Consider the following 24,087-nt stretch of genomic DNA (forward strand, 5'->3'; position numbering starts at 1 on the left):
AGCCTGCGGGTTGGGGGCAGCTCCTGCATTGATCATCTGCCCCCTGGCGGTCAGTGTGCATCATAGCGACCGGTTGTTCTGCCATATGGTCCATTTGCATATTAGGCTTTTATTATATAGGATGGCTTCTAAAGTAATGTCTGAGGAAAGCTGCTACTTACAATAGAGTACTATGTAATCAAAACAGGATAGTAAAGATATCAAACTGAAATGCTTGCCTTATAACAACAATTTCTCCTTTTTTGACCACTGCTGCAGGTACACGGCTCAGAAGATCGAAGTATCAAAGTCACATCTTCTGTTTCTAATATTGTCTGATAGACAGCTTTCTGAAAATCTGTCAGAGAACAATACACCATCTGCCATGAAAAGCACAAGGTAATTATTAGTATTTTTTCTATAGCAATAATAATCACAATGCACATAGAATTTCATAGATTGCAATAGTGAAAATTGCACATAAACTGTTATTTTTTTCTAGATACATTATGACAATTTCTCCAATTCTCCCATATTCTTTATTAGCACCCTACCCTAAACTATACAAATTATAACTTTATTTTAAAATAAACCTCCAAGAGTTGGTTTTTTAATTAAAAGAAATCAAAATGTGAAAAAAACAAATTGTGAGATTTCCTTATATAGTCAAATTTAATTTCTCCAATGTTTCCCATCTCAAACAATTTGGTTCTCTACCAATTCGTTCATTGAAAAAATGTCTCAGTTGTCAACCAAAACTTCAGTTTTCAACCTGACAACTATCCTGCTGATACCTCAGCATGACAAAAAGCGTCTCTCAGGCAATAAATAAACAAAGGACGTAACGCTTTTGTTGCTGGCAGAAATGGAGGATTAGCACAATTTTAAAACATAAAGAGGCCATCAAGAGTGCTAATGTTGCTAAGGGTGTGAAAGTGCTCACAAAAACAACAATCACAGGCAAATGAATAGGTAGTTGTTGATTGGATAAACTAAAAGCATTTCAGAGGCAGTGACATATGAAAAACTCATTTAAGGCTAGTAGCGTGTGGTTTGATAAACTTAAGAAAAGAAGTGTATATTTATAAACAGTACATTAGACATGTACTGTATATAAGAAAGGTAAAAACAGAGAATCATTTGGGGATCTGGAATGGGTTGATTCAACTTACATTATTTCTAATGAGGAAAAATGATTCAGTTTTCAAACAAATTAGCACCCTATCCTAAACAATACAAATTATAAGTTTGTTTTAAAATAAACCTCCAAGAGTTTGTTTTTTAATTAAAAGAAATCAAAATGTGAAAGCTTCTCGAACAGTCTTCCAGAACAAATTAAGTTCCAGAACCCAGGTTCTACTGTATAGGGTGGGGCAAAAGTAGTTTTATAGTTGTGAGTTTGCAAGCTACAGAATTTGTTCTATTATTATTTAATTACTGTATCATTTTTCATATGAATAACTGTGAACCTACTTTTGCCTCACCCTGTGTATTACTCAAAATTGGTGTTTTCAGGGTTCTACATGATCAGCCTATCATGCAAATAAATGATTAAAATTTCGGACAATAAAAAAACTAGATAAGAAACAATGGAAAATTTTAGAACAATGACATGAATTATAATTACCAAATTACTTGGAAAACTTAGAAAAATATAAAAAACGTCATATTACTGAAAACAAGCTAAAGTATTTGTATTTAATATCCTATCTAATAAAAGAATAATATGCAAATTGACCGTACCTCCAATACGCCCACCAGCCACACACACCAGCCAATCAGGAGGGAATATGCAAATAAACCCAACCAAGATGGCTGCAGCCACAGAGAGCAAGAGGGAGGCTTGGGTTTCCCTGGCAATGGAGGAAGCCAAGCCTTCCGCCTGCCCTTGCCAGCACAGGCCTCCACTCAATGCTACAAAGTTTCAATTATAGAAGATAAATAAAGCCCAACAGAAATGGCGGCAGCCACGGAGCTGGAGAGAGCAGGAGGCTAGGGTTGCCCGCGGCAATGGAGGAAGCCAAACTTCTGCAGCCCTGGCCTGCTTTGGCCTCCGCTTAAGGCTACAAAGTTTCATTTATAGAAGATACATAAATCCCAACAGAAATAGCTGCTGCCACGGAGCGAGCAGAAGGCTTGGCTCCACTCCAGGCTGCAAAGTTTCAATTGTAGAAGATAAATAAATCCCAGATCTCAGGGCCTCTGCTTGGGTGCCAGGGGGCGTGGCCAGCCTGCAAACCAACACAGGCCCTTCTCCCAGGCCTCCCCACACCCCAAGGGAACCCCCACCCTGAACCGGGACACCCTTCAGGGCAAACCAGCTGGCCCCCACCCGTGCACCAGGCCTCTATCCTATCTAATAAAAGAGTAATATGCAGATTGACCATCACTCCAACACACAGATGGCTACCCCCATGTGGTCAAAGATCCTGCCCCCATGTGGACACAAGATGGCCACCACAAGATGGCCAGCAGAGGAGAGCAGTTGGGAGGAACCAGGCCTGCAAGGGAGGGTAGTTGTGGGCGATCAGGCCAGCAGGGGAGGGAACTTGGGAGGGACCAGGCATGCAAGGGAGGGCAGTTGGGGGCTATCAAGCCTGCTGGGGAGGGCAGTTAGGGATGACCTGGCCAGCAGAGGAGGGAAGTTGGGGGTGACTGGGTCTGCAGGGAAGGGCAGTTGGGTGGTACCAGGCCTGCAGGGGAAGGCAGTTAGGGGTGACCAGGCTTGCAGGGGAGGGCAGTTAGGGGCAAACAGGCTGGCAGGGGAGCAGTTAAGCATCAATCAGGCTGGCAGGGGAGTGGTTAGGGGGTGATCAGGCTGGCAGGCAGAAGCAGTTAGAGGCAATCAGGAAGGCAGGCAGGCGAGCAGTTGGGAGCCAGCAGTCCTGTATTGTGAGAGGGATGTCCGACTGCCCATTTAGGCCCAATCCCAGTGGGATCGGGCCTAAACGGGCAGTCGGACATCCCTCAAGGGGTCCCAGATTGGAGAGGGTGCAGGCTGGGCTGAGGGACACCCCCCCATGCATGAATTTCGTGCACCGGGCCTCTAGTCTTCATATAAATCCATAAAATTAGTAATGATAAGAGTTAAGTAAATACCCATAAAAGCAACTACAAGTTGCTATTTTGTGCCCAAATTAAAAAAGAGGAAAAAATATAAAATAATGCCATAAGTTGCAGGAGATACAATTTACCTTATATTTCTAGTAGCACTGGAAATTGGTAAAATTCTTCTAGCTATAGCTTATATAAGTAGGGTCATAAAATTAAAGACACTCGTAGTAGAACTTTGAGCAATATGAATAACTAAAGGCCCAGTGCACAAAATTCGTGCACTGGGGGGGTGGTCCCCTCAGCCCAGCCTGTTCCCTCTCACAGTCCAGGAGCCCCACGATCGATCACCCCAAAGAGGTAGGCCCTGCCCACCTGGCCAGGGCTTCATGATGAATTGCTCCAAAGAGGTAGGCCCTGCCCACCCAGCTGGGGCTCCACGATCAACTGCCGCATAGAGGGTGGCCTGGGCCTCCCTATTTGGGGTATCAGAGAGTCCCTCCCCCCATCAATCACCTTGCAGAGGGTGGCCTGGGCCTTCCTCTGCAGGGCAACTGTGGGGCGATGGCGGCCCCCCCCCCCCGCGATGAATTGCATCACACCCACCTTGGCTGGCCTGGCGCCAGTGCATGTCATAGCATGGTCATCTGGAAGGTCGTCCAGTCGCTCTGCTGTTCAGTCAATTTGCATATTACGCTTTTATTATTATAGAGTTCCAATGCCAAAATTTGTGCAAGGGGCTTGGCCTTCACAGCCCTGCCCCCCCGCCCACTGGTCATTCCAGAAGGTCGTCCCACCGTCCGGTCTAATTAGCATATTAGCTCTTTATTATATAGGATAGGGAAAAGCCATCCTATATAATAAAAGCCCAGCTGCAAGGGTTCTTTTCCCAGCCTTACAAAGGGTTCAGCATTCTGGAGAAAGGGGCTGCATGTAGATTCAAGAAGGAGTCCAAGGATGAAAGATAGTTTTGAAAGGCACTGGGGGATCAGAGGACCTTCAGCTAAAAGGAACTGAAGACTCTTCCTTGACCAAGGACCCATGCTTTTATTCAACACGATTTATCCTAAGGCAAGGTGGAAATATACACTTCAAAGGGTAAGGTATCAAAGGGTACAGAAGCATTATCAGTTTTGGGAATAGCCTACAGCTGTTCAGGTGTTTGGCCAACATGAGGCAATAAAATGCCCTGAGCTGTCTGGCAGTTAAAAATCCTATTCAGGTTTGGGGGAAGTGCCATTTAGCCGTTTCCAACACGTAAACTACATTTGACAACCCTGTTGAGCTCCCCAAGCTTCACCAACCTTTTGGTGAAACTCTTGTAATTATTACATGCTGGAATTGGTTCTCGGCACCCAGCGGCCGAAACGGTGGAAAGACCAGAATGACCAGAGACCGCAATGACCACAGCCCCTCACCCCAGCCGGCAGCCCCCAGCGAGTAGTTAGCGGTGATCAGGCAGGCAGGCAGAGTGCTTAGGGGAGATCAGGCAGGAAGAGGCAGTTAGGGCCATCAGGCAGGCAGAGGTGGTTAGGGGCAATCAGGCAAGCAGGCAGAGTGCTTAGGGGTGATCAGGCAGGCAGAGGCAGTTAGGGGCAATCAGGAAGGCAGAGGCAGTTAGGGGCAATCAGGAAGGCAGAGTGCTTTGGGGCAATCAGGCAGGCAGTGGTGATTAGGGGTGATCAGGCAGGCAGGCAGAGTGCTTAGTGGCGATCAGGCAGGCAGAGTGCTTAGTGGCGATCAGGCAGGCAGAGTGCTTAGGGGCGACCAGGCAGGCAGAGGCAGTTAGGGGCGACCAGGCAGGCAGAGGTGGTTAGGGGCGATCAGGCAGGCAGAGGTGGTTAGGGGCGATCAGGCAGGCAGGCAGGCAAGCAGTTAGGGGCCAGCGGTCCCGGATTGCAAGAGGGATGTCCAACTGCCAGTTTAGGCCCGATCTGTAGGGATCTGCAGGGATCGGGCCTAAACTGATAGTCAGACATCCATTGAGGGGTCTCAGATTTCGAGAGGGTGCAGGCTGGGGTGAGCGCCCCCCCAATGAATGAATTTTGTGCACCAGACCTCTAGTTGATTTATAAATATTTATATGTGTACTAGAGGCCGGTGCATGAAAATTCATGCACTGGAGGGGGGTCCCTCAGCCCAACCTGCCCCCTTTCACAGTCTGGGAGCCCTCAGGGGCGGGAGGCAACCCAGCAATCAGGGGAAGGTGACGCCCCCATCACACCTCTGCTGCTGCCACTGCCAGCAGCGCAAGCCTCGGTTAGCCCTGGTTACCTGTGCCTCAGCCGGCCCTGGGTGGCTGGGCAGCCACCATGTGAGGCTTGCCTGTGCCTCAGGCCGGCCCTGGGCGGCTGGGGGGCTGAGGGGACTGGGGGTTCCGGAGGCAGGCGCGTGGAGCGGCTGGACCCGCCTTGGGCAGGCCTGGCCGTGCCACACACCTGCCGCTCCAGCGGGGCTGAGGGGACTGGGCGCCACCATCTTGTGGCTGTGGGCGCTGCCATCTTTGAGGGTGTGGCAGTCAATTAGCATATTCCCTCCTTATTGGTTGTGGGAACCACCATCTTTGTGTTCCATATCTAAATCGATGTACAACAAATTCTTTATCCAATCATCTGTCAACAGACAGGCTGTTTCCATGTCTTCACTACTTTAAATAATGCAGCAATGAACATGGAAGTTCTATATCTATGAGGGCAATTTCATTTCCTTTGGATATATAACCAGAAGTGGGACTTGCTGGACCATATGGTAGTTCTAGTTTTAATTTTGGGGGTAACTACCATACTGTTTTCCATAGTAGTTCTACCAGTGCCCCAGTGCTCCCTTTTCTTCACATCATCGCCAACACTTGTGTTTTTGATAATTGCCATTCTAACTGGCATCAAGTAATGCCAGAGTTGTGGTTTTGCTTTGCATTTCCCTGATGATTAGTGGTACTGAGCATCTTTTCATAAACCTGTTGGCCATTTGTATGTCTTCTTTGGAAAAATGTCTATTCAGATCAGATCAATATTTAATCATGTTATTATTGTTGCAATTGAATTGTTTGTCTCTTATATATTTTGGATATTAACTTATCAGATAGATGGTTTGTAAATATTTTCTCCTGTTCTGTAGGTTGCCTCTTCATTCTGATTGTTTCTTTTACTATACAGAAAGTACTTAGTTTGATAGTCTCACTTGTTAATTTTTGCTTTTGTTGCTTATGCTTTTGGTGTCATATAGAAAAAATCACCTCCAAGACCAATGTCAAGGAGCTCTTTCCCTATGTTTTCTTCTAGGAGTTTTATGGTTTCAAGTCTTATATTTAAATTTTCAATCATTTCAAGTTAATTATTTGCCAGTGGTGTAAAATAGGACTCCAATTTCATTCTATCACATGTGAATATCCAATTTTCCCAAAATATTTATTAAAACACTACCTTTTCTCCACTGAATATTCTTGGCTCCCTTGTCAAACATTAGTTGACTGTGGCTTTGTAGTATAGTTTGAAATCATTTTAATAGTATTAATTCTTCCAATCCACAAACATGATATAGCTTTCCACTTATTTGTGTCTTCTTCAATTTCTTTAATCAATGTTTTATAGATTTTAGTGTACAGGTCTTTCACCTCTTTAGTTAAATTTATTCCTAAGTCTTTTATTGTTGAGTTGGTGTTATTAAAACATGTAATAACATTTACTGAACACTCTTACATATCACACATTTTAGAGCAACCATATGAGGCAGGCACTGTTATCATCATTCCCATGTACCAGCTAAAGAAACCAAGGTTTGAAAAGACTTAGCAAGGTCATAAAACTCATAAGTCAGGGAGTGAGGGTTCAAACCTATGATATTTTATTTCAGAGTCCAATCTCTAAACTTCTACGTACAACTTTTTTTTTCATAGTTTTATGGTGTTGTTCTTACTAGATAGACAACTGACACCTAAATAATATATATTAAAATGCACAAAACATTTTTAAAAAGTGGAGGTTCATGAAGTTTTCCAATTAAATAATATTTGCTTTAGGTAAAAAAGTCAAATGTTATATCAATTTCTCCAACTTATAAATCAGTATCATATTTTTCTTTCAATTCTATCTTTTTAAATTAATAATCAACAGGATATCCTAAGACTAAAGGGTATTTGTTAGAATTGCCCTTATTTGAGACAACATTAGTTAGATTTAATTCATAGTAATTTATTGCATTGCCTGAGCTAGAAGATCCACACAATTAAAAACCATAAAAGAGAACTGCTATATTAAAAAAATCCTCTTGGAGAAACCAAGATGGCGGCATAGGTAAACACCTAAACTGCTACCTCGCACAACAATATCAAAACTACAACTAAAAGACAAAATGGACACCATCCAGAAGCACAGGAAAGCTGGCTGAGTGGAAATTCTACAACTAGAAGGAAAGAGGAAAGCACATTGAGACTCAGAGGAGCTGCAAAAGGCTGAGGTACGGAGACGCGCACGCGCAGAGAGGATGGGTGGCTGAGGGCGCAGCTGGCTTTTCCAAGTGGGAGAGAGACGGAAGATCCCGACTGCATTGAACTCCAGTCCCGGATGAGACTCTGGGAACCCAGACTCTTCGGGGGGGAATCTGGACTGTCAGGAAAAGAGAAAGCACACTGAGACTCAGGGGAGCTGCGGAAGGCAGAAATCCAGAGGCACGCACGTGCGCAGAGAGGACGACTGCTGAGTGTACGGGTGGCTGAGAGCAAGGCTGGCTTTCTAAAGCGGGAGGGAGACGGAAGCTCCCAACTGTGCTGAACTCCAGTTCTGGGTGAGTTTCTGGGAACCCGGACTCATTCGGGGAGAAACTGGACTGTCTGGCAGCGGGCGAAACTCGAGGGCGGCTTTCTCTCAGAGGTGCCTGCAGTGATTACCGAGGGACACTGAGACCCAGGGGCCTCATAGGGCAGGGCTGACGGGAAGCCAAGGCTGTCTGCTCCGCCCTGAGACTCCGCCCCATCCAAGCTGAGCACAGAGGCTTTTGAAAGTCTTGTCTCTAAGGGTGTCTCCAGCACAGAAGTTCTCCCAGCGTAGACACAGCTGACCCTCACAGCCAATTGGCCTGGAGGTCAATTCCTCCCAGTGATACCAACAACAACCAAGACTTAACTACAACAAGGCTGTACACACAGTCCACAAAGGGGTGCACCAAGAGTGTCCACCTCAGGTAACTGGGGGAGGCTGAGCCACTGGGCTCTATAGGACATGTACCACACAAAGCTACTCTACCAACTCAGGGAAGCAGCAAAAATGCAGAGACAAAGAAACAGATCACAAACAAAAGAAATGGAGGAAAGCAAATGACTGGATATAAAGTTCAAAACCACGGTTATAAGGTTTTTCAAGAATTTCCTAGTAAAGGCCGATAAATTTAGCAAGACCCTCGAGGATATGAAAAAGGACCAACTAGAAATTAAACATACACTGACTGAAATAAAAAATATTATACAGAGACCTAACAGCAGACTAGAGGACTGCAAGAATCAAGTCAAAGATTTGAAATACAAAGAAGCAAAAAACACTCAGCCAGAAAAGTAAAAAGAAAAAAGAATCCAAAAACTTGAAGACAGTATAAGGACCCTCTGGGACAACTTCAAGCGTACCAACATCCGAATTATGGGGGTGCCAGAAGAAGAGAGCAAGATACTGAAAACCTATTTGAAGAAATAATGACAGAAAACTTCCCCCACCTGGTGAAAGAAATAGACTTACAAGTCCAGGAAGCGCACAGAACCCCAAACAAAAGGAATCCAAAGAGAACCACACCAAGACACATCATAATTAAAATGCCAAGAGCAAAAGACAAAGATAAAATATTAAAAGCAGCAAGAGAAAAACAGTTAATTACCTACAAGGGAGCACCCATACGACTGTCAGCTGATTTCTCAACAGAAACTATGCAGGCCAGATGGGAGTGGCAAGAAATATTCAAAGTGATGAATAGCAAGAACCTACAACCAAGATTACTCTACCCAGCAAAGCTATCATTCAGAATTGAAGGTCAGATAAAGAGCTTCACAGAGAAGAAAAAGCTAAAGGAGTTCATCACCGCCAAACCAGTATTATATGAAATGCTGAAAGGTATTCTTTAAGAAGAGGAAGAAGAAGAAAAAGGTAAAGATAAAAATTATGAACAAATACATGTCTATCAACAAGTGAATCTAAAACTCAAGTGAATAAAAAATCTGATGAACAGAATAAACTGGTGAATATAATAGAATCAGGGGCATAGAAAGGGAGTGGACTGACAATTCTCAGGGGGAAAAGGGTGTGGGGGGTGAGGGAAGAGATTGGACAAAAATCGTACACCTATGGATGAGGACAGTGTGGGGGAGGTAAGGGCAGAGGGTGGGGTGGGAACCGGTGAGGGGAGCTACGGGGGGGAAAAAGAGGAACAATTGTAATAATTTGAACAATAAAGATTTATTAAATTTTAAAAAAAATAAAAATAAATTTAAAAATCCTCTTAAAGTCAACTCCTCAAATTTTCTTAAACAATTAATATAATTGTACTTTTTCTACAAAGTTGTAAAATTAGGTTAGTTATGTCACTAAAAATAGCATTTTATCTATTAAATCTATAATGACAAAAAGTTTTTAACCATTTTGGTCTTGTAGTAAGAATTAAGATACCAAAGAATATACTGAATTATAGATAGTAGACAATGTAGGAATTACAAAATATGAACAGAAAACACATTAGGGAGAGAAGCTCTTCTTTCTTCACTGAGGAAGAACTATATAAAAAGTATTTTTGTTCTAAATAAGAGAAACCAGTTTAATGTATACTAATAATACACCTGTTAGCTGACAGGTTAGTAAAATTAGTAAGGAAAATGATTGGGCTTAATTAATGTTTTCTGAAACTCTACATAAAGCAATTTTCTTCATACTGTATAAAAAGCAAAAATTACATCCAAAAATATAATAGGAGATAGATTTCCTCTTAAAAATAAATTAAACACACACACACACACACACACACACACACACACACACTCATATGTAAAACTTTAGACAATAAATAATTTTAAAAAACACGCACACAATTAGAAATTAATAATATATACAAATGCAGTTCTCACCCGGTCTTCCTTCTTAGGCAACTGATCCTTGATTAGAGTCTTGGTACGCCTAAGAAACCATCCAGACATCTTTTTTGCAAGCCGTTGCATGGCCTTTCGGCCAGTAGCTAGTTCTCTTTTGGTTGCTGTGTGTCTCTGACCATGTTCTACTGGGTCAGAAAACTGCTTCTTGAAGTGGATCCTGCTACCTAAAAGTCCTGGCACAGCCCTTCATAAAGGCAATAAGAAAAATATCATTGCTTTATTAAATTATCTAAAAGGAAAGACATTGGCTTATTTTTGCTTCTAAGAAATAGACTAAGTCACTTGTTCGTAATGACAGCAATAACAAAAAGGCAAGTAACAGTCTTTATGAGTTTTTCAGTAAATAACTGTAAGATGATGATAAATTGGTAAATTAATTCAGACATTTATTTCAAGAACCAAGAATAATATATAAAAATAGGTTTTCATGGGACTCTATTCTGTATACTATGCTTGGGATCAAACACTTCTGTAAACAAATAATTGTGATGTTTTTCCCCCCAGAAACTAATAGTTTGCCAACAAGAAAACATTAAGTTAAAGAGGTATTAAATAATTTTCCAAAACATAAAGTGTTTTCACTCACCAGTCCATAACACACCACAGTTCTTTCATGTTGTTCTGAAGAATGGTTCCAGTGAGGCCAATGCGAACATTACACTTTAAAGCTTTCATAACTTCTGTAACTCTAGCCTTTGGATTCTTGATTCTATGAGCTTCATCCACAATAACAGCTGACCATTCCAAGCTATTAAGTGAAAAAAAAAAATAGGGGGTAGGAGGAGAGGTTAAGAAAATGTCCCTTGCTTAGCTTATATAATTTTTAGAAAGCATCTCTATCAAAATTTTGGAATTTTTCCCCTCTTTACTCTTTGATGATCCCATAGCAATCTCACCTAGTTAGTTAAATGGTCACAGGTTTGGACAGCCCATGAAAATAAAATGTATACGGAGACAAAAAGGTATAGAGATTCTGTGTAATGATGGTGGAATAAAAAACACTCATTTAAACATCACTAAAATGAGAAAATGAAATTTTAAAGTAATAAACAGGAGAAATAAATTTAAAATACAGGAAGCAACACTGATAATGTTAAATCCGAATGAAAAATCAATATAAACTCATGACTTTAAAAGTTGCATTATATAACTTTATCTGCTAAAAAGGTTTAGAATCAATTGTTACTCAGCAGCAATAAGCACCTATAGCAGTCAATCCACTAAAAGGAACCAGAGCCCCATGGAGAAATGGTTGATTTCAAGTGTGCAGTAGGGGAAATAATGAAGAACCAGAAAGCACAGATGTCCAAAGGCAAATGGGGACATGTCCAAAGGATCCAGGCTAATCGGAAATTTGAGCATAGTTAAGAATGACTATGACTGAGTATAAAACATTGAATAAGTAAAACCCAGGAAGTTCTATGAAAGAAAAATAATTTGGACTTTAACCTCTCAGGGGAACCAAAGTTTTGCCACCTAAAGTATGCCTTTGGGATATTGATTTTAAACTGATTTATATTAAGAGACAAAATACTTAGAAAGAACCCATGACCCCCGCCCTCCCTTTCCTGCCTGAAGGAATTCAGATAGAAAAACTACTTCAGGAAGGGAATCTTCTTAGCACATTCACTTTAGCATAATCATCTTAGCACACATAGAGCAAGTATGACCATCAGGGAGGAGCCAACAAAACTCTGTTTGCCAAATTCCCCTGTGTCCCATTGTTTGGCCCAGACAACATTTGTTTACCAAATTTGCTATTTTTTGTCTCCCTATAAATTACCTACTTTCCCTCTGAAATCCCAGACCCTGCCCTCCTTCTTTATGCAAAATGGCATATAAACCTCAACTGCCCAACGAGTCTTCAAATCTCCTATCTATGGTACCTGCAAATGTATATCCATAATAAATTTTGGACATTTTCTCTTGTTAATCTGTCGCATACCAATTTGATTATTAGTCCAGTTAGAAGAACTTAGAAGGTGGGAGGAAAGATATCTTTTGCATCCCCACATCTCACATACACAAAAACTATCTCGAAATAGATCACAGAACTAAGCATAAGAGCTAAAACTATAAAATGTAAGAAAAAAATCTTGTGACTCTGAGTTAAGATACATTTCTCAGATATGAACACCAAAAAAATTGATAAGTTGGACTTCATCAAAGTTAAAAACTTTGCTCTTGGTCTTACAGACACCATTAAGAAAATGACAAGACATGCCGACTAGGAGAAAATAGTTGCAAATCTTAACCTAGTAAAGAACTTGTATACAGAAAGTATAAAAAACTATTACAACTCAACAAGGCTAAAACAATCCAATTTTAAAAGCTGGGTAATAATTTTAATAGCTATTTTACCAACAAAGATATACAGATGGCAAATAAGCACATAAAAGTTTTCAACATCACTAGTCATTAGAGAAGTGCAAATTAAAACCATAAGATGCCACTACAAACCCATTTGAATGGCTATAATTTAAAAAGACTGACAATATCAAATGTTGACAAGGATATAGGAAACTGGAACACTGGTTCTCAATATGTATATGTAATTTTTGCTACTCATTCACACAACAGATTCACCTAATTAAAATAATTCATGAAAATGACTGTCTTAGTATTGAGGCACCACATGCATAAAAGGTTGTATATAAGATTTAGTACAAGCCTTAACCTTTTTTAGCAGATACTTTTAGAGAAGTTATAGAGGAAATAGAATAAGAAACTGTGGATAATCTGATGCAGCTTTTCCCTTTTTAGAAAATAATAATTATAGACTGCCAATATCAATAATACTAAAATGAAAATAAATCATGCTAAAGAATATTTACAGCTTTTTAAAAAATTATAATATAAAAGTATAAATACAATTGAGGTAAGCAGAACAATCATGCAATCATTCCCATTATTTCCATTACCTGTTAAGCTCATCCAGACATAAGCGCAGTGTTTCATAAGTTGTTAGAGCAATTTCACACTTCCTCTGCTTTACACGAATCAGTTCATTGTCTTTTTTGTTACCATGTAAAATAGTGACTCTGAAATATCCCCAGGTGTCCAATTCATCCCTCCAGTTGTAGAGAACAGAAAGAGGAGCAACTATTAAGAACATCTAAAAGAAGCAGAAAAAATTTCTGATTTTCTAAAAGTTTCATATTTCCTAAAAATAAAAAAAAGAACCCCAAAGTGAAATCCAGAATATCAACAGCCTTATTTTTGACACCGTAGTTAATACTAATAAATACAACTGAAAAACTGGATATATCTGGAGGTAGAAGACCACACACACAATAAAAAGACTTTACTATGTAATTAGCTTTTTATTAGGACTAAATAGTTAACCTTATCCAAAAAACCCAGCTATTTTTTATTTCCCCACCAAAAAAAAGGACTTGAGAGATAAGAGAGAAGTAATTTTACAAAGCAGAAAAGAGGTATGATCAGGATTCCAATAACAATTTTAGCCAAAACCGGTTTGGCTCAGTGGATAGAGCGTCGGCCTGCGGACTAAAGGGTCCCGGGTTCGATTCCGGTCAAGGGCATGTACCTTGGTTGCGGGCACATCCCCAGTAGGGGGTGTGCAGGAGGCAGCTGATCGATGTTTCTCTCATCGATGTTTCTAGCTCTCTATCCCTCTCCCTTCCTCTCTGTAAAAATATCAATAAAATATATTAAAAAAAAAAAAAAACAATTTTAAGGGCCAAGAACTTCATTTCCCTCGTCCATTTCCTCTCCTCCTCTTTCAGGTACTGTCAGTTGAAGACCTGAAAAATTTACTGGAAAAATCAAAGCAATTAGAGGAAAACCTTGGAACTTCCAGTCAAGATGGCAGAGGAGGTAAACGCTGTGCTTGATTCCTGCCACAACCACATCAAAATCACAACTAAGCTACAGAACAACCATCATCGAGAACTACCTAAAGTCTAGCTGAACAGAAGTCCTACAACTAAGGATATACTGAAGAAACCACATTGGTAGGAAGGGCAGAGATGCTGAACAGGTTGGTCCCACACCCACGTATACAAGTTAAAAATCAGTAGGGATATCTGGGTTGAGGAGGTTCCCCCTGAGGAGCAAGGGGTCCCACCCCACACCAGGTTCCCCAGTCCAGGGTTCCAGTTCCAGGAAAAGAACTCCCATAACTTCTCACTGTGAAAACCAGTGAAGATTATGGCAGAGAGAGAGAGAGAGAGAGAAGAAGAAGGAGAAAAGGAGGGAGGGAAGAAGGAAGGGGTGAAAGGCAGCCATTAGTGGCAATTAAGGTGGCTACTAGTATATTTCATCACACCACCAAATGGATCTTTCTTTACTTTTCGCTTCTCCCATTCTTGTTCTTTCTAAGAGATTTAAAAATATTTAAAGTATTGCTTTCCCTATTTTTTCTCTCCCCACTGTCTGCTAATTGTCACAAGCGATATATAAGAGATACATAAGTTCTTCACTGACATTTAGAACTGAATCCAGGGCTAAAAACAGCACCTGGACTCTTAGAGAATTAAAACACAGTAAGAACCATAATGTTCTTTTAGGATCACATTTAATCTGATGCTCTGGATCCATTTATGCTATTAAATATAATAAAGAGAATTTAAAGTAATAATAATTACCTTAAGCCAATACTTCGCAAAAGTTTGCACTGAAAAGTCCCTAATGATACACAAGAGTAAACCTGGACTTCTCAGCAATCTTATATATGAGAGAATCTTTTAAAACTTGTGGAAAGTGGTTCATTACCATAATATAATATAGACTTCATAAAATCACTTTCTTCATTTCTATCCAGTTTCCTGGATGCTGAGAAATATATAAGTCAGACACATAAATATAGTATACTTTTTTTGCATTTCATTACATTGTTCAAAATACTTTTTATAAAAATCATGTGTAAGATATTTAGAAACATACATCTACAAAGGAGAAAGCTGACATATGGACATGAATATTCATAGTCCCATGGGCAGAGAGACAGACAAGCCTAGACCTTAGTCTTTCTGATTCTACCTTCAATGCTCCTTGTATAAGAAGAATTTGTTTCATATTTTGGGAATGTAGTCTTCTAAGCAATTTTAAATACCAATGACACACCTTTGCTACCAATATCTACAACTCTCTCATTTTCATTCTCACATAAATATAAATAGTACATGAACTTCAACTAACTTTGCATGTACATTCATGAATATTTAACAAATTAAGCAAACTAAATCATCTAAATCTAGCCAAGCAAAAGATTGAAACCCCAAAACAAGTTCAAGATGAAATTATATTTTGCCATTTTGAGAGTCAATCATATTTAACTTGAGAATAAAATTTATAATCCTTCAAAAATTAGGTTTACAAAACAAATATTCTAATAATGTTTTAAAAGTCTTGTTTTAAAGTTTCTTTGTTCTTTTGTAATACCAGACTCATGAGTTGTATACTCCTAGATATCTCACCTTTTTTGCTACAGAAGAAGGGGGTTCCTTTTTCAGACTTCTTAGTAAAAACTCTGGCATATTATTTTCAATATCCTCACGAGTTCCCTTTTTATGCAAAATGGCAGCCAAAAATGAAATAACCTGGGGGGAAAAAAACACCTTTTTCAATCAATGTGTATAATGTATCATGATGGACAATATTTTACTGCTTACATAACTACCTACCTACTTAGTGACAAACATGTGTTGGTTTTATCTGTATTAACAAGGATAATGTGCATGTTATCTTTGAAAACAGTAAAAGAATTCTCACATTGCCTCTCTTCCATGGTAAGTTCTACCCACTCAATGAGTTATTTCTTGATCTCGTCAGTTGGGACATTATTTTCTTATTAGCTTTGATCCATGAAAACTAATTGTTCTATTAGAACAAACTTCATATATTCTTTTTTCCTTGTAAAATGTAAACTCAAAGGGAATAATATTTAGCTTATAAATCTGTGTACTTGTTTATCCAATAAATATAGGTGAAATGACACAATGGTGTTTTAAGATAAGCTAAGATAATTCATCAATATACATACCCTTCTAAAAATCGAGTGAAAAAGACATAGAAAAAAAGAAATATAACTTCATATAATCAAGAGCAAGAAATAATCAATTGCACTTTAGTTGCTTGGCAGCTATGTGAACTTGGGCCAGTTAGTTAACCTCTTTGAATAACTATAAAAATATGTGAAAACAGCAAAAATAATATTGGCAGGGTATTTTAAAGATTCAAGGGAAAGTATGAGATACTCAGATGGGGGAAAAGAAGTTATTATTACTTTAGAAAAATACATTATAAAACCTAAACAAAAGAGAGAGAATTAACAAAGCTATAGGAAAATAGAATTTTTAGTATGAGTGTAGATATTTATACTCTGAATCCCAAGTAATAGAAAAAGAGAAGTATTTGAAAAGATAAAAGCTGAAAACTTAAAAAAAAATGTGACCAAAAAAATAAAATGAAAATCAAGTCATATAGTCCATATCCACTAAGAACATCAAGCCAAAAATATAAATAAAAAATTTTAAATCCAAAGTTTAGGTGCTTCATAAAACACTGCTCAAACCTTCAGACACTGAAAATAAATCTTAAAAGTATTCAGAGGAAAAAAAACAACAGAGCAACAATTCCACAAATAATTGACCTTGCAGCAAAAACACTGAAAGACACTATAAATAGAATACTTTCAAAGTGCGAAAGAAAATAAATCAATCCAGTTTTATAACTAGTGATATTATCATTCAAGTATGAAGATAAAGATATTTTCAGACAAACAAAATCTGAGACAGAACATTAGCAAAAGAGCCACACCAAAGGAAATAACTAAAGGATGTTTTCAGGATAAAGAAAACGATTCTATTTAGAGCAGGGAAAAATTAAGAGCAACAAAAATAATAAATATATAGAAAATACAGATGTATACTGACATGAAACAATAGTAAAATATTTTGTTGGGATTAAATAACAGAAGAATTAAAAGATAGGACAACAATATACATGTGTTAGAAAGGGCACAACTGCAGTTATAATATTCCGAGGTCCCTACGCTATCTGAAGTCATTTCAAATCATTGCTACTTTCTTCCACCAAATTTCACTCCTCCTTCCTCTGAGTCTAGCCCAATTTTTGTAAATGTTCTGTATACAAATTGGTTGTTACAGAATAGTCATGGGGATTTAAAGTATGGCCTAGGAAATATAGTCAATAATATTCTAATAATTATGCATGGTGTCAGATGAGTGTGAGATTTATCATAATGATCACTTAGTACATTATGTAATGTCTAATCACTGGGGTGTACAACTGAAACTAATAGTGTATGTCAAGTGTAACTGAAAATTAAAAAATGACAAAGAAAAATAATAGAGTAAAATAAAATACTTAAAAAAAAGAAAATCTGACAAGAATATTACAATATGTACATTAAAATTAACAGGTCAATTTCTCTTACTCATATAGAAACAAAACTCTTAAAATATTAGGAAATGGAACACAGAAATATTTTAAAAAGGCATATATACCAAAACCAAGTTTGGATGATTCTGGAAATATAGTTTGGTTTCACCTTCAAAATTTAGATATTAGGTCATAGGTAGGTATCATTGGTAGTATACGTAGCTTTCTTAACTCTTAACTTCCTTAAAATAAAAATAGGATGACCTATTTCATTACAATATAAATACATGTTACATAAAGTGATACATTAAGTCTTGGTATTGTGAAAAGTTAAAAATGTATGTTTTCATCACTTAAGCAACTACCACCAAAAAAAAAAAAAAAATCAAATAAGAATAGTTAAAAAGTCAATAGAAGAATTAAAATGGAATTCTAAAACTATCCTAGTAACACAAAGAAAGGCAGGAAAGGAGAAATTGTAAAACAGTAAACAGTCTGTTCAAACAGAAAAGTAATAAAATGGTATATCCAAATTAAACAAAACAGGAATTACATTAAATGTAAATGGGCTAAGCACTCCAATTAAATATCAAATTATCCAGATGGATAAGAGCTGTGTATAAGAGCTATACTATAAATACATATAAAGACACTGACAGCTTGAAATAGAGGGTTTGAAAAGATTTACCATGCAATCAGTAAACATAAGCATACTGGAGTGGCCATCTTCATATCAGATAAAATAGATAGTATTACCAATAGTATTACCAGAAATAGACATTTCATAATGATGAAAGGGTCAGTTCATTGAGAAGACATAACAATCGTAAAGGTGTATGATCCCAATAACAGAGCTTCAAAATACAAGAAGGCAAAATGGTCAGAATTAAAGGTAGACAAACCTACAATCATATTCATAGTGGGAGATTTTAACTTCCATAAAAAAATCTGAACATTATCAAACACCTTGACATGATAACTGATATTTGTAGACCCTACCAATCTGTAGACTACATATTCTTTTGAAATGCACATAGTATGTTCAATAAAATGGGCCACTAAAAAACTCAATAAATTTTTCAAAATACTGAAATGTTACAGACTAGCTACTATGAAATTAGAAAACATTAGTGAAGAGATATCTAGGAAAAATAGATAAATATTGGCAAATTAAACATACACTTGTAAATAACCCCAAAGATCAAAGAAAAGAATCACACATAAAAATTAGAAAATCCTCTCAATTACATGAAAATATAACACATAAAATTTGTGGGATGCAGATAAAGCAATGCTTGAACATAAATTTGGAGCATAAAAAGGTAGGTATGAAATTAATAACCCATGATTCTATCTAACAAACCAGCAAATGAAAAGTGAAATACATTCAAAGTAAGGAGAAGGAAAATAATGGAGATAACAGCAAAAATCAAAGAAATACCAAACAAATGAACAACAGAGAAAATTAACAAAGCTAAAAGCTGGTTCTTTGAAAAGATCAACAAAATCATACACCTCAAGTTGGGCAAATCAAGAATAAAATAGAGAGTATACAAAGTATCCATAAGAATACAGAGAAGTATCACTCAGATCCTACAAACATTAAAACAATAATAAAGGAATATCATGAATAATTTTATGCTAGTCAATATGATAATTTAAATGAAATGGATAAATTCTTTGAAACATATAATTTATCAAAACCAATGTAAGAGAAAATATGAATAGCCCCTTATCTATTAAAGTAATTGAATCCATTATCAAAAATAATGATAAAAATAAAATCTTTCTTTAAAGAAAACTCCAGGTCCAAAGAATTTCACTAGTGAATTTATCAAATATTTAAGGAGAAAAATAACACAAACTCTTTCAGAAAAGAGAGGAGAAAGAAACACTTCCCAATTTATTTAATGAGGCCTGCATAACCCTGTTATTAAAACCAGACAAACACATTATTTGTAATAAATATAAATGCAAAAAATCTTAAAATATTAGCTAACTGAATCCAGCAATATATAAAAATAAAACCTCATTACCAAATTAGGTTTATCCCAGGAATACAATATTGGTTAAACTTAAAAAAACCAATCAATATAAATCAGATTGATTTATATACTATAATAATACATTAACAGAATAAAGGAGAAAAATGTGATTATCTAAATTGAAGCAGAAAAGTACTAGAAAAAATTTAATACACATTTACTATAAAAAAAATCTCAGAAAGTAGAACTACAAGGGAATAACCTGAATCTGATTAAAAGATACTATGAAAATCCTACAGCTAATATATTTAACTAGAGGCCCGGTGCATGAAAATTCATACACTGGAGGAGGGGTCCCTCAGCCCAGCCTGCCCCCTCCCACAGTCCGGGAGCCCTCAGGGGCGGGAGGCGACCCGGCGATCAGGGAAAGGCAATGGCCCCATCACACCTCTGCTGCTGCCACTGCCGGCAGTGCAAGCCTCGGCTGGCCCTGGTTACCTGAGCCTCAGGCGGCCCTGGGTGGCTGGGCAGCTGCCAGCCGACGCTTGCATGAGCCTCGGGCCCGCCCTGGGTGGCTAGGCAACCAACATCCAAGACTTGCCTGCGCCTTGGGCCAGCCCTGGGCGGCTGGGGGGCTGAGGGCAGGTCTGGCCGCACCGTGTGCCTGCCGCTCCCCCGGCTGGGCAGAAAGGACTGTGGGACTCCAGCGGCAGGCGCAAGGAGTGACCAGACCCGCCTGAGGGCGGGTCCGGCCGCACCATGCACCTGTCACCTCCCCCCTACCCCAGCAGGGCTGAAAGGACTGGGGGACTACAGCGGGGCTGAGGGGACTGGGCACCATCTTGTGGCTATGGGCGCCACCATATTTTGTGATGGTGTGATGGTCAATTTGCATATTCTGTCTTTATTAGATAGGGTGTTAAAATATTGAATGCTTTCTTCCTAAGATCAAGAATGAGATAAGGATGTTCCTGTCACTACTTCTATTTGAATTATATTGGACTCCTACCTATCAAGTGAAATGAGGTCAAAAATGAAATCAAAGGTAAAAAAAATTAAGGAAGTAAAACTGCATCTATTTATGGATGACATGATTATTTTTATAGAAAATTCTAAGGCATCTATAAAACAACTACTAGAACTAATAAGTGAAGAATTTAGCAAGGTCAATATATAAAAATAAACTTAATTTTTATAGATAGAGTCCCCTATCTTCAGGGGATATGTTCCAAGACCTCCAATGGATGCCTGAAATCACAGATAGTACGGAACACTACATATACTATGTTTTTTCCTATGCATACATAACTTTTCTCTTAAAGGAAGCACTTTATGGCTTCTCTTTGGCATATCCGAATTGCCAGCATTACTACTCTTGTGCTTTGGAGCCATTATTAAGTAAAATAAGGGTCACTTGAACACAAGTACTGTAATACTGTGACAGTCAATCTGATGATGGAGACAGCTACTAAGTGACTATACAACATGGAGTACACAACATGGATACTACCCTGGACAAAGGGATGACTCATGACTTGGGCAGGACAGAGTGGGATGGTGCACAATTTAAACTTATGAATTGTTTCTTTCTGAAACTTTCCATTTCATATTTTTGGACCATGGTTGAGCACAGGTAACTAAAACCTCAGAAATCAAAACAGAGGATAAGGAGAAACTACTGACCCACCAGGAAAAAATTTTAAAAATTAAATGAAAAAAATTATACTGATAAAACCATCAAAACATAATTAAGAATGATTATTTTCTATTTCTTTCTGTGTCAGTTTTGGTGAATGAATTTAACAAAATATGTGTAAGTCCTATACTAAAACTATAAAATATTGTTGAAAGAAATTAAAGACTTAAATAAATGGAGCTCTTGCTTCATGTTAATTCGCCCAAAATGTTCTATAAATCCAATTCAATTTAATGCAAATGACTCCACAATCCTAATCAAAATCTCAACCTATTTGGTCATGGAACTTGAAAAATGGATTAAAATTTTACATGGAAATACAAAGGGATAAAAATAGACAAGGGATAGGCATAAAGTAATTAATACATGTTTGAGTATAAGGACAGTCAATCTGAACAATGACAGAGGATAGAAAGACCAGAAATAATCACACACACACACACACACACACACACACACACACACACACAAACTCAGTTAAAAAAATGGGCAAAGGACTTATATCTTAGTCACTTAGGGCTGCTATCACAAATTATCATAGACTAGGTGGCTTAGACAACAAACTTATTATTTCTCCCTTCTGAAGGCTAGGAAGTTCAAGAGCAAGGTGCTGGCAGATCTGGTGTCTGGTGAGGGCCCTCTTCCTGTAGTCTTCTCACTGTATCCTCAGAGATGGAGAAGAGAGAGAGAGGAGGCAAACTCTGGAGTCTCTACTAACAAAGGTATTAATCCTATCTAATAAAAGAGTTAATATGCAAATTGACCGTCACTCAAACACACAAGATGGCCACCCCCATGTGGACACAAGATGGCCACCACAAGATGGCCAGCAAGGGAGGGCAGTTGGGAGGGACCAGGCCTGCAAGGGAGGGCAGTTAGAGGTGACCAGGCCAGCAGGGGAGGGCAGTTGGGGGGAACCAGGCCAGCAGGGGAGGGCAGTTAGAGGTGACCAGGACAGCAGGGGAGGGCAGTTGGGGGTGACCAGGCCAGCAGGAGAGGGCAGTTGGGGGTGACCAGGCCTGCAGGCAAGGGCAGTTGGGGGTGACCAGACCTGCAGGGGAGGACAGTTAGGGGTGACCAGGCTGGTAGGGGAGGGCAGTTAGGGGTGACCAGGTTGGCAGCGGAAGGCAGTTAGGGGCAATCAGGCCGGCAGGGAAGCAGTTAGGCATTGATCAGTCTGGCAGGGGAATGGTTAGGGGTGATCAGGCTGGCAGGCAGGCAGGCGAGCGATTGGGAGCCAGCAGTCCTTGATTGTGAGAGGGCAGTCAGACATCCCTCAAAAGGTCCCAGATTGGAGAGGGTGCAGGCTTGGCTGAGGGACACACACCCTCTGTGCACGAATTTCATGCACCGGGCCTTTAGTCTCATTATAAGGACTCCACCCTCATGACAATTATCTCCCAAAGAACTATCTCCAAATACTATCACATTGAGGATTAGTTTCAACACATGAATTTGGGGGGGAGAGGTGACACACAAACATTCAGTCTATAGAAACTTGAATACATATTTCTCCAAACAATATATACAAATGGCCAAAGAGTACATGAAAAGTTGTTCAACATCACTGGTCATTATGTAAGTGCAAACCAAAACTATAATTAGACACCACTTTATATGCACTAGGATGGCTACAATGAAGAAAAAAGAAAATAACCAATGATGGCAAGAATGGAGAGAAATAGAAAAACTCATACATGGCTGGTGGGAATGTGAAAGAGTATAACTACTCTGGAAAACAGAGTATCAGTTCCTCAAAAAATTAAACACAGCAAAAAAAAAAAAAAATAAAATAAACACAGCATTAGCATATGACCCAGTAATTTCACTCCTAGGTACATATACTAGAGAAATGAAAGCATATGTCCACAGAAACTTGTACACATATGTTTATAGCAGCATTATTCATAATAGCCAAAAGGTGGAAACAATCCAAAAGTCCACCAAAGGATGAGTGGATAAACAAGCTGTAGTATTTACATATAATGGAATATCATTCAACTATTAAGAGAACAAAGTACTGATATATGCTATAACGTGGATGAACCTTGAAAACATCAAGTGAAAGAAGCCAAAACTGTATGATTCCTTTTATACGACATATTCAAAAAAGGCAAATCCATAGAGACAGAAGGCCAATTATGGTTGCCAGGGATGGTGGGAGGGGGAAACTAAGATGATTATTTAATGGATATGGGGTGTTCTTCTGTGGTGATGAAAGTTTTGAAACCAGAGAGAAATAGGGGTTGAACAACATTATGAATGCATTAAACGCCACTTAATTGTACACTTTAAAATGGTTAATTAAATATGTTATGTGGTTTCATTTCAATGAAAAAATTATAGCTTGCATTTTTATGAGAACACATTTCTGTATTTTTGGTATTATTAATATTACTTCAGTTCTTGAAAAAAGTAAAAATTATATGTAAAATGTCCAGCTAGTACATATTTATGACTCAATGAATAGGAGCTATTTTTGTTAATATCATTCCACTTAGGTGAGATTAGAAGGCTTTATTCCCTTTATACAATCTTATATATCACAATAAATAAAGTAAATATTCAGCAAGTTATCTAAAATATTATGATATACAAGACCAGTTAAACTTGTACTTAGTTTTAAAATTTTCTAACAAAATTTGCATTCCTAACCCACATTATGTAAGGCAGTGTAATGCAGGAGTTATAGTAAAGACTTTGGAATTTGACCAAACAGCTTTATATTTGACCTAGGGCAATTTACATGAACTCTATAAATTTCAACTTTTTCATCAATAAAAGAGGGACAATAATCCCTAGTTAACATGTATGTTTAATGGAAAACAACTATCGTAGAGCCTGGTATATAAGGATAATCAAATATAAGCTATAAACAAAAAAACATA

The 24,087-nt window shown here is 38.5% G+C and overlaps 1 protein-coding gene across 6 annotated transcripts in view; it reads right to left on the reverse strand.

Moving 5' to 3' along the window:
• The window catches only part of ERCC6L2 (ERCC excision repair 6 like 2), a gene marked incomplete at its 3' end in the record, with an annotated part of 132,051 nt that overhangs the window by 91,048 nt on the left and 16,916 nt on the right, over positions 1 to 24,087 (reverse strand). For 3 of the 6 annotated variants that reach the window (XM_080671042.1, XM_080671040.1, XM_080671045.1), the window contains 5 exons: positions 15,592 to 15,732; positions 13,072 to 13,265; positions 10,737 to 10,898; positions 10,127 to 10,334; positions 219 to 359 (listed from right to left, as the gene is read on the reverse strand). In XM_080671042.1, the coding sequence (XP_080527168.1) occupies positions 219 to 359; positions 10,127 to 10,334; positions 10,737 to 10,898; positions 13,072 to 13,265; positions 15,592 to 15,732 (846 nt within the window). Of the gene's footprint in view, positions 1 to 218; positions 360 to 10,126; positions 10,335 to 10,736; positions 10,899 to 13,071; positions 13,266 to 14,760; positions 14,892 to 15,591; positions 15,733 to 24,087 lie in introns of those variants that run through there. The other 3 variants (XM_080671041.1, XM_080671043.1, XM_080671044.1) reach the window with 2 other exon arrangements.

Source organism: Plecotus auritus, assembly GCF_963455305.1.
Source record: "Plecotus auritus genome assembly, chromosome: 5".
Taxonomy (NCBI): domain Eukaryota; kingdom Metazoa; phylum Chordata; class Mammalia; order Chiroptera; family Vespertilionidae; genus Plecotus; species Plecotus auritus.